The following is a 12192-nucleotide window of genomic DNA, read 5'->3' as shown; positions in this document are numbered from 1 at the left end:
AGCAGGTTAAAACTTGAGGATGTAAACATGCAAGTTTGTAGCCGATACCGATGGGATTGTACAGCACAGAAACGCATGATTGGATTTTAATGCCGAACGACTGCAGAGGCTGAGGAGGAAAGACGGGGCAGAAGAGACGTTGTAACTGAGAGATTTCAGTTTGTAAGAAGCCAGCTCAGAGTGCAATGATGGAACATGGACGGAGTGTCTGGAAGATTTTCAGCTTTATCAATGTGCAGCTGAACAGCTGGCAGGTTCACTCAGGGATATAAACCTGTGGGATCTCACGTTTTATGGTTAAAGAGGGAATCGGCCTCCAATGAGCAGAGCTCATAAATGTACATCAAGGCAGTGATTTCCCTAATCAGCTACACATTAGACAATGAGTTCTTTATATTGCAAAAATACTAAAAATAAGACTTCCGACCATTAAAGTCCAACCTGCACCTTTTCATTTTAAAATAAATTTGGTTTCATATAATTTATAACTGTTTTTTAAATACATGAGAAGATATACACTATAGAATAAATCCTTTTTTTTCTTGCTGTGCTAAGACGAAATTTTATTGAGCTTGATAAAACGTTCTTTCTTATCAGTTTCCACATTTATTTCCTGTTTCTCTTAACTTGTCTAAAATAAAATGAAATAAAAAAGTATTCATATTTTAATGTCAGGAATTCAATTTATTTAAATTGCTTTATAAAAGTACTATTTTGTCTTTTTAAACTTTAAGGTTTATCCAGATTGTTTTATTTAACATTTTTTCAAACTACAGCTCATAAGAAAACAACCCTGAAGCTAATGTTTCCTCAATTGTCTTATTTTCTAAAACAGTTTTCAGATTTCTGTAGGAATATGACCATTTATTTTATTTTATTTTTTCAGTTCCTCTTTCTGCTCCTAAGAACCTGCGAGTCTCAGAAGAATGGTACAACCGCTTCAGGATCAGCTGGGACGTTCCACCTTCCCCCACTATGGGGTACAGAGTCGTCTACCAGCCTCTTTCTGGTAATTTAGACACAGAAACACAATCTAAGCCTTTTACTGATTTGGCTAAAAATTGTGCTTTAATGATAACCTTCACTCTTATTAAAAAGTCTCATCAGCTTTGGGATTTTGCAATGATTTGATGATGATGCATGAATATCTGCACAAGAAATCATAAATTGTAGATGAATGTCTTCAGGACCTAACAGTTGAAACATGTAATCTAACTTTCTCTGTTATCAGCGTTCTCTAACAATAGATTTTCTGAATTGAGAAATGATGGAGCTCAGCAGATTTCTGAAGCCTTAAGCTAATGCCCTACAGCATCTTCCCCTCTAGCTAATGCCTAAAGGCTACATTAGACACTATCAAATGTAAAATAAGCCCAAATCAGCAGAGACTCATTTGAACTGAGTTCGGTTTCCAAATGAAGAAGTACATCTAGAATATAGAGCACTTCATCTCCTTTAGCCTGAAAACTCCAAGCCAATGCTTTGTGTTTTAACCCAAAAAGCATCCAAAATGACTACAGTTATAATAGCAATGATAAACTGATCAGCATATTTTCAAATTTTTATTCATTTAGAAACATAAAATAACTTTTATTCTCTGCTGCTGGAGCAAAGAGCTTATGCTCCTCTCTGAAAATGCTCATTTGCCTACCTGACCTTCTTTTTAAATGACTGCCCTTTTACAGGCACTGGACAAGCTCTGGAGACCTTTGTGGGAGAGGATGTAAACACCATGCTTATTCTCAACCTATTGAGTGGGACAGAGTACAGTGTCAAGGTCATAGCGTCCTACACCACAGGATCCAGCGAGGCTCTCACAGGAAAGGCCCGGACCTGTAAGTTTGGCTTCCTTTTCCAGAATTTATTTCAGTTTCTATCTTTTTTTTTTCCTTCTGCATAATCACCAAACCAACTAGAGGAAATTATTTTGATTTTACCCGGTTATTGCTTCTTGTTTATTTTTAATGAAAGAATTATCTAAAAGAAAAAAAAAGAGCTTTGTGTCTCTACTCCAGAACAAATCATCAAACCTTTCCAGTAGCTCTCCAAAGTCCACACAACAGCCTTTGCATAACACTTTTTTGTTTTATCGTTTTTTATGGAAAATAAGGCTTTGATAAATCATTTTCTTCTTTTTTTTAAACATACAAATGTTTTTTGTTTTGTTTTTTATTCGACAAAAAACAAAACAAGCACGTAAAATTAGGTGAAATATTTCACCAATGGCTTGCTTTTATTGGTGTCTTTAAAGTAGGCTACATGCACACCTCTACATGAAGTGCATACCATAAATTAAAAAGTGAATCATTGGCCCTTAAAGTGGGAAACGTGACACCTAAAGCATGACAAAATAAATTAAATAAAGCCCTTTTTATTCATTTATTAATTTAAAGCCTGAGGATGCTGAATGTCCTATCCAGCGCAATTGAACTTAAAGTAAACATAAATAGACTCTGAGTGGAAGGAAAAGATTTTGTTATACACTTTATTCAAAATGTAATAATCAAGACAGCACTCTATCAATAACTGTGTTCTTAACTAAATTTTATTGAGGAGTTCATCTGATTTGAATTTAATTAGTATCAATATTAACAGTATCTACATGATTAGTTGTGATTAAAAAGGATTTGGTTTGGCTGCAAAAAGTGCACAATATTACTTATAAGTAATCATTAGTTGTTCTAACATGTATCTAAATTTCTCGGTAAGCATTTATTCAGCATAGGATGTAGCAAAGATACTAATGTATAATTTTATAGTCGTCATTTAACAGCTGAGAAAACGTGCCATGGCTTTTTCCTTTATGTCTTTTTATAAGTAGCACCTGCATATCATCCCCTCAGCTTCTCCTCATGCGCTGCCTTCATGCTGCAAACGTTCTGCACACATGCAGCACTTTCCTTGAACTACTTCACACCTGAAACTTAAATTATGGACAGCTACCATAAACAACTGACTTATTCAACGCAACTGTTGTAATTATGATAAAGAGCTCAAGAAAACGACAATTTCAAAAAGAAAATGTAAATCAGTTACTTAATAATGATGGATTATTTAAAGAAAAATCTTTTAATAGTTGAATTCATATCCATTCTTTTTATCCAATTGTTCCTTTTTTTCATTACATCTGAACTGAATAGTCACCTTTAATTATTCACCAGTGCAGCTAATCATCTACATCAAGGGCGTAGGTTTGATTTGAACTTTGGTAGGGACACTATTGGTCTGGTGTCATTGGTGCTATGCAATATGCATGCCCTTTTTTATGCTCGATGTGAGCATCCGTACTGATAAGAGGAATTCATTGTTAAAAGAGAAAAGCAACATTTTGCTCCATTAATAAAAATGTTATAAGCTCTACACTCATTAGATGCTGTTTATCAATGTTTGAAGCATCACCGGCTCTGAAGAATGTGGAATTAGGACTGTTTTCCACTTTGAAAACAGTTTCATTTGAACGACTAAGAGAGAAGGTAAATACAGTATTTTCTTTTGAAGATATAGAATTGTGCAGAGTTAAACCCCACTCTTATATTTGTACCTACTATTCTCTCTCTGTATCAAGCAAAATAATACATTCATTAAAATATTAACTTCACTATAAAAGTTGAACATCTGGGCTGTAGTTACTCTGTGTAGCCAATTTCATGTATTTCATCTGGGGCTGAAAAAAATGAATCATATTAATTGATTATTTCAATAATCGTCAACTAATTTAGTAAGTGATTCATCATTAACTGGAGTATAGAGACTTTAAAACATACAGTAATATAAATGTAAAATGTGCCTTTCCCCACAGAGCAACCCACTTAGATAAAAGTCTCAAGAACCAGGGATATTAGATTTTTTATTTTTTTACTCAAAGCTGAATCCCTTCTTAAAAGCAGCTCATCTGAGGTTCTTCTCTGTTATGGTGGTTTAGCTCACAATCTGAACTGGGAATCGGATGCAGAACAGGTCTTTGTTGTCTTTATCTCTCAGCTCCCACTCCACAACACATTTGATAGAAGGATACTCGCTCTTTACTGGTAATGAAGCAAAATTGTAAACATAAAAACAAAAAAATGAAAACAGTAATATCAACTAAATATCAGTAAAAAGGAAACCGTCACATTTTCTTTTTTAGTTGGCTGTGGCTAAGAATCAGAAATGTTGATGGCTTACAGCCTTTATTTGCCCATTTTTCCAGCAGTCTTCAGAACTCCTGGCTGACTCAGAATATTTCGTTTTATAAAAGAAAAAAAAAGGTTTTTGTTTTTTAGTGTACATGATATTAATTTTTTTATTGGGACTAGTTTTGTAGCCTAATATTAATTGTTGTAACCGCTGCATTCTAGTGTGAATAAATTTTCAATGTTGTGCTCCAAGCACACGCGGACTAGAGAACAGCCAATCAGAGAGAGAGTAGGCGGAACTTAAGGCAGAACAACCAATGAGAGTTGAGTTAAACAGCGCAGCACAGTTCCATGCGCTGCTACGTGAAAGGGACAGGAGAGACCAGGCAGAGGAGCTGCGAGAGGAAAAGAAGCCACTGCTGCAACAACTACTGCTGTAAATTATAAACATGTTGCTCACATCCAATTATTGGTCGGGACAATTAGGTCGGTTCAAAATTTTGGTAGGGACATGTCCCTATGGTCCCTATGCAAACCTACGCCCATGATCTACATATAACAGCAGTCATTAAATAAACCAAATATATGTGGAATTAAAGTTCTCTGATTGGTGAAGTAGAGCCTTAAAAAAACTCCTTGAAAGTCTGTCTGGAATTATTTAATCACTTCCTCTCAGTAAGATTAAGTTAAAACCTTTTGGTCCACATTCGTCATAATTAACCTCTTCCCAGCAGCCTGCACCGTTTGTATACAGCTTCGTTTGAACCTCAGATGTCACCAGTTTGAGCTTTTCGGAAAATCAAAGCCAACAGAAAGAATGTCCTTTTATGGTGTCCTTGGGCCAGACAGCTAAATCATCCATTTTCATTGCACTGCTTGTAGGGTGAGTGTCAGCTAAAGGCAGAAACATGTACCTTTTTAAATATAGCACGCATGCAGTGGTGAAATTTTTCACCAACTGCATAACAATGAGTAGGCATGTGGTGGTTGAATAAAGGACAAATCTTGCAAGACAAAGGGTAGTGCAAAGGAGAATAAACTGAATAAGATGGAGAGATGGCTTTGTATGAAAGGAAGGAAGGATGATTAGGGTATAGATATCCCAGAAGGGGAACACAGCTTCTCTGATATTGCTCAGCAGCATGTTAATGAAACCAGTGGGCCTGAAGAGATGAGCGAGCTGATGCGTCAATGTCACACAATCACAAGTCTTGGAGTTTTTGAGAAGAAAGTAAGTCAGTTTTGCTCCAGGATTTTTTCATAGGCTTTACTGTACATGTTGAGGTATATTCGAAAACTTTTTTTTTTTTAGAAAAATTACATTTCAATGCAAATAATCTGATGCAAATAATCACCAGATTATCATTTGAGATTTAAATAGGCAGAAAAGGCTCTATATGCATAGTTCGTTCTGGATAGTGCCTTTGAAACACTGCAAACAGGTTGAGATACAGGTATGGAGAAGTCTAAGGCCGGGCAAACCCTGTGGGATATTTCCAATCATTGTACTCTGCTACTAGCCTCGTGAGACCATCCTGATCTCGCAAGCTTTCAAGGTTTCACTCGCTAATCAGTCTGGAGACTCTCCGTTAAAGAAAATTTTGAGCTGTTCACCAAACGAACGTCCAATCAGCGTTGGCTTTGAGGCGGGTTGAGGTGTGACGTAACGAGAAGCGCAACAGTTCAGTCTAAAGAACATGGCGGCTTCAGCCGATGAAACTAGCGTTATCGAGCAAGTTTTATCGGAATTACAGAGTATTTCTTCACTGAAAGAAGAGCAAAACACTGCTCTGGAGGCTTTTCTCAGAGGAAAAGATGTTTTTGCTCTTCTCCCGACTTGTTTCGGCAAGAGTAGCCTGGCTTGTGGTTGTGTTTTCGTCGTCGTTCTGTTAGTACGTCATATGCTTCGTTGATCTGATTGGTTTATTTGGCCCGTCTATCACCAACATAGGCCAATCAGCTAACCAGTATTTTCGCCCCTTCCTAAAATTACTTCAACTGAAGGTTTTACAGATGGATATGCGGAGCAAATCTATCTGGCGGAGTCAGGTTACTCTGCTACAGCTCAAATTGTACAATGAAATCACAGGGTTTAAAAGTTCACAGCTCATGATGTTTGTTCAATCTAACTGCTCACACAGTATGTCCAAAAATACCATGTCTGACTCGGCACAGAGAGATGCCGCTTGTTGGACTAGTCAACCTGGAAGAAGAGGAACTCCCTTGTTTGAACATGCACAGTGCGTGAGGTTCTGGTAAATCGGCTCATAGACCCTTGTAACTCTGCTTCGACAGCAGGATTTACTCATGAACACCTTATGAGGGCCGAGTGAATTTCAAACATGATTGATTTCTCCCAACGTTATGATTCCTGATCGGGAGGTAGTTATTAGTGGCTATTTGCCCCATGTCCGCCCTGTATACCACAGGATGCACGATGAGGCTGAAACTCTGCCTGATCCAAAAATTCTCGCTTGACTGGGGAATTGGCCTGAAAACGGTGTATGCCCGTCTTAAAAGATGGTTGGAATATCAAACAATTTCCCAAAGCTCAGCTCAAATCCATCATCTGAATATTGGAAGATTATTGCACAGCAAACCTAACAAGATACTGTACAGCTGTACATCTAAACTGACAAGCCAGGTAAAGAGATAACTAACCACAGAAGCAGCAAAGAGACCCATGGGATCTCTGACATAGCTGCTTATATATGCTGCTTAGGTGGACAAATCTGTTTGTGTATGGTTAGAGATTTAAAGAATGCATTGAATTCTATTATAAACAGAAAAAAAAGTAGCATGAATTATATTTAAAGGTATTCTACTTAATGCAGAGAAGCAACATGCAATTGTTAGGAAGTCAAATACTTCAAAAAAGGTTTTTCTTTAGGCTAAAACAATGGAAGCTTCAGGCTTGATTTCCAACTTATTTTAAACCTAAATTCTTATGCGTGTCTACTCCTAACCAGTGATGCTTTTTAAGGCCAAATCTCAAAGCACATTCCAGCAATTTGCTTAAATAGACCTTGTAGTTTTGTTTTTGGATTCTATGTGAAACCTGCTCTCTTTTTTTCTGCAAACTTAGTGTAGCCTTACATCCCCATATGTCTGCAAATAACTCCTTGGAAGTGCAGTCTGGTGTGTTTATAACCAACCAGCTATACACTTTAAGTCCATCATCTGGAGTCATGATTGCATGTGGTTTCTGTGAAGTGAGCTTGGTGTGGCTTTATGTGGCATTTTATAGCTGCACGGAGAGAAAAAAGCTCACGGATCTCCACTGAATATTCCTAAGAGGTCCAGAAAAGTTTTATGTTGTCGATGTATTTCTGTTTACTCTTTATGTGACACAAGAACATGTCTACAAACAGGAGCTAAGCAACATGCCGCAGCTAAGACATCTGTATGAGCAACGTTTTCTGTTTGAGTTGTATATTTTTTTTCTAACATTTCTCCATCTTTCTGACAGTGTACCTGGGAGTGAACAATCTGAGCACATATCAAGTGAGGATGAGTAGTGTTTGTGCTCAGTGGGGGCCTCATCGACATGCCACTTCCTACAGACTAGTTATTCAGTCTTTGACTGGTGAGTAGGGCTACTCTTTGCTCATACCTTTGACTCTATAAATAATGTGTTGTGTCAAACTGAAATGGTAACACAAACAGACAAAATCTATTTTAGGCAGGAGTTCATAATATTTTTCTTTCTCAATGAAAATTAGTTTTGTTTTTTTGTTTTTTGTTTTTACAGTGTCCTGTATGGTGATGTGGCAATAAGAATAATTGTCTTGATGCCAAAAAGAGCCCAACAGATTTTACTTTCACAAGTGTAGCAGTATGGCAATTGCCATTCTGCTCCACTTGTTTCATGCATATAAATTGCTTTATTATAATTATGCAGGGAGTTTTACAGTTTATATGGACACTGCAATGTAAATAGAGCAGAAAAACAGAAGAAGAAAAAGGAAAAAAAGAAAAAAAAGAGAAAAGATGAAAGAAAGAAGAGATAGAAAGGAGATAATGACAATCAGTTTTCATGCATTTTTTGTCCCCTGCTTAAAATGCACTGCAAAAATGATCTAGAAATAAGTAAAACAGTTCTTAAAATAAATGTATTTACCCTTCATTTGAGTAGGTAAACAAGAGGATATGCCAATGGAAGTACGGTATTGTTCCTTTATCTAATAATTAGATGATATGCACTTGAAATAAGATGATGCAATAGCTTTTTTCTTAGTTTAAATGTAAATTGTCTTGTTCCATTGTCAAAGTTTCTAGGTTACCTCCTTAAGTCAAGAAAAAATGCACTTCTTTTAAGAAAAAATGACTTATTTAGATTTCATTTTTTTGCAGTGTGCAGAGTTCAGTGTATCCTACTAATATATCAGCTTTCATCTCTATGGATTATAAAGCAGGTTTCAGAAAAAAGTCTTGCCAGTCTCTAAAACGTGACTGCATTACCTAAGCTACATCATACTGTATGCCAAGCTGTAATTCTCTTCATATTTTCATACTAAATTCCCACTCTGAATATGTGAGTCAGTAGTGAAGGGGCTGTTTCATACTGCCATGCTTTCATGAGGAGGAGTTTGAATTCCTCATTAGCCAAAGATGACAGAGGTTTTGTTGTATCCCTCTTGAGATGTGCTGACAGTCTTAAAGGTTTAGCTGTAAAATCAAACACTGAGCCTTTCTGTTGGGGGCAAAAAAAGGTTATGGATTACAGCTCTGGTGACATTTACATTTTCTTTGTGGAGTAAATGAAGCCATGAGGACAAAAAGAGGAATTATGGGTACCAAATGAGGAGGTGTTCTGGTTCTGTGAAAGGCAGTGATTCATTCTTGTTGAGTCTGCTATAAAGATGAAGAAATGGAGTTGAAATGGACCTATGATGTTTTTCTCTAAACATTTAGTAGCACCTGGAATTGTTTTTTTATTGTGGAAAAGTAGTTTCCGTGAAACAATAGAAACCAAACAACTCCTTCTGTTTAATGCTCCCTGTGGTAAGAAGTGGGCGTTCAGAAAAGCATTGAAACCTGCTTGAGTGAGACCCTAAAGATATAAATGACAGTCAGAACCAAGTTCCAGCAAACTGTGGAAATGTTTCCTACACTGGCCTTTTTTGTAAAATCAAATGTTGTTTTGCAGATAAAGGTGTTTTTATGTTTTACATAATTTACTAAAGGTGATAAAAAGGTTTTCTGTCAGGCTTTAAAAAAGTTTCAAGCATGGAAAAGTTTACTTTCTTTAACTAATTCATTTTTTTTTTCTTGTGCAAAAGATCTAGTCATCTGAGTCATTGTACCACAACACAGGCCTAAAATCTGATAAAACCAGGATTTCGTTTAGATGTTCTGAAAATGTTTTGACACCTACCCTGGAGTTTATGATAATTGATTTGACACCAATGTAAGATTGCTCCATTTTTTAATGTTCTTTTTTGTTTCATTATTGGAATGAATTTACGTAGTAGTATCCAGTCAGGTCTTCATTTTGACTTGTAAGTTTTATTGTTGATTTCAAATCACAAAGCTTTAACAACCAAAGGGCCCAAAACTCCCTGATAGATATAATGTCACTTATTTAATTATGATGAGCCTGTAACAAAAATATAAGCACAGTTTTTAGTTGGATTTTGTCATAGTGGCTCAAACAGTTGGGTCTACAGCCAACGTGTACTTGTAATATTCTGCAAAGCATTCAAAAGAACTGGTACCCGAGTCCAAAGGACAGTTGTAAATAGCTTTTGTAATGCCATTGCATGTAATTGGCATGTGAGAGTTTAATTTTTGGGAGTCTAAGACCTTCAAGATCTTTATTTACTCACTAGTTTTAAAATCCAACCTCTATAACATCTGGATGACCCACATACACTATATTGCCAAAAGTATTTGCTCACCCATCCAAATTATTGGAATCAGGTGTTCCAATCACTTCCATGGCCACAGGTGTATAAATTCAAGCACCTAGGCATGCAGACTGTTTTTACAAACATTTGTGAAAGAATGGGTCGCTCTCAGGAGCTCAGTGAATTCCAGCGTGGAACTGTGATAGGATGCCACCTGTGCAACAAATCCAGTCGTGAAATTTCCTCGCTCCTAAATATTCCACAGTCAACTGTCAGCTGTATTATAAGAAAATGGAAGTGTTTGGGAACGACAGCAACTCAGCCACGAAGTGGTAGGCCACGTAAACTGACGGAGCGGGGTCAGCGGATGCTGACGCGCATAGTGCGAAGAGGTCGCCAACTTTCTGCAGAGTCAATCACTTCAGACCTCCAAACTTCATGTGGCCTTCAGATTAGCTCAAGAACAGTGCGCAGAGAGCTTCATGGAATGGGTTTCCATGGTCGAGCAGCTGCATCCAAGCCATACATCACCAAGTGCAATGCAAAGCGTCGGATGCGGTGGTGTAAAGCACGCCGCCACTGGACTCTAGAGCAGTGGAGACGCGTTCTCTGGAGTGACGAATCGCGCTTCTCCATCTGGCAATCTGATGGACGGGTCTGGGTTTGGCGGTTGCCAGGAGAACGGTACTTGTCTGACTGCATTGTGCCAAGTGTAAAGTTTGTTGGAGGGGGGATTATGGTGTGGGGTTGTTTTTCAGGAGCTGGGCTTGGCCCCTTAGTTCCAGTGAAAGGAACTCTGAATGCTTCAGCATCCCAAGACATTTTGGACAATTCCATGCTCCCAACTTTGTGGGAACAGTTTGGAGCTGGCCCCTTCCTCTTCCAACATGACTGTGCACCAGTGCACAAAGCAAGGTCCATAAAGACATGGATGACAGAGTCTGGTGTGGATGAACTTGACTGGCCTGCACAGAGTCCTGACCTCAACCCGATAGAACACCTTTGGGATGAATTAGAGCGGAGACTGAGAGCCAGGCCTTCTCGTCCAACATCAGTGTGCAACCTCACAAATGCGCTTCTGGAAGAATGGTCAAAAATTCCCATAAACACACTCCTAAACCTTGTGGACAGCCTTCCCAGAAGAGTTGAAGCTGTTCTAGCTGCAAAGGGTGGACCGACGTCATATTGAACCCTATGGATTAGGAACGGGATGTCACTTAAGCTCATATGTGAGTCAAGGCAGGTGAGCAAATACTTTTGGCAATATAGTGTAGTTCTCTCGCAGTCCTGGTAGGTTTCCCATTAACCCTATAATGCCAAATGTATCGTATTTGATACATACGGTTTCTGAAATGTTTTGCATCTGACACCTTTTGCATAATTTAATGGTAAAAACTTTTCTCAAAATCCTATTGTACACAACCAGATATACCTGATAACAGCCAGTAGAAGACTACACAAAAAATAATCTTGACCTATCGCATAGTAATAAATTATTAACATCAAAAATGTATTTCTGTTTTTTCTTTTTACATATTTTTGTTAAAAGGGCAAATAAGGAATTCAAAACAACAAAAAAGTAATTTTCTATTTAGTTTTAGTTTTTTTCTTGGATCGGGCTTTAAAGAGTTAAACAAAGCTTGAATATTTTGGAAAGCCCCCATTGGCCATTATTATGCATGATGAAGGATCTGTGGGCATTTTTTTTTTCTTTTACAGGGATTCCAAAGGAATCAAAAATGTTTTAATGAGAGGATGTGGAGAATATTTAGCAATGTTATAGGAGAGAGTTTTCCTGTTAATGTTCAAAAAAGTAGTGGTTCAATCAAGTGCAGCTGGAGGTAAGCTTAAAATATGTCTTATTGTGGCATTTTGACCCCTACTGAATTAATACACCTAGAAATTCTTTAATTATTTTCTATTTCAGTGTTATTTTATGTTAGTGCAATTAAAGCTCTGTTTATTTTAGGACAGGACTGTCAAACTGCAATCCCTGAGGGCTGGTGTCCTGCAACTTTTGGATGCATCCAGCTCAAACACACCTAAATCAAATGGCTGAATTTCCTCCTTAGTATCAAAGTGATTTCTTCAGAGACTTAATTAATTATCTTAGGCAGAGGGGCGTCCATTATTGCCTGCCTGCCCTCGAAGACTCAAGTTTGGAACTTATTAGAGTTTTCGCACATTTTTAACATGATTTGCTAGAAATCATGCAGTGTTCAAAGTGT

At 37.5% G+C, this 12192-nt stretch overlaps 1 protein-coding gene across 1 annotated transcript in view; it reads left to right on the top strand.

Moving 5' to 3' along the window:
• Positions 1-12192, top strand: part of LOC119779922 (collagen alpha-1(XIV) chain) — a 281288-nt gene that overhangs the window by 105163 nt on the left and 163933 nt on the right. The window contains exons 21-23 of the mRNA XM_038279773.1: positions 887-1009; positions 1686-1835; positions 7585-7701. Coding sequence (XP_038135701.1) covers positions 887-1009; positions 1686-1835; positions 7585-7701 — 390 coding nt within the window. The remainder of the gene's footprint in view (positions 1-886; positions 1010-1685; positions 1836-7584; positions 7702-12192) is intronic.

The sequence above is a fragment of the Cyprinodon tularosa genome, unplaced genomic scaffold (genome assembly GCF_016077235.1).
Source record: "Cyprinodon tularosa strain WSP-4 unplaced genomic scaffold, ASM1607723v1 ctg153, whole genome shotgun sequence".
Taxonomy (NCBI): Eukaryota; Metazoa; Chordata; class Actinopteri; order Cyprinodontiformes; family Cyprinodontidae; genus Cyprinodon; species Cyprinodon tularosa.
This window is presented reverse-complemented; position numbering and strand designations above follow the sequence as displayed.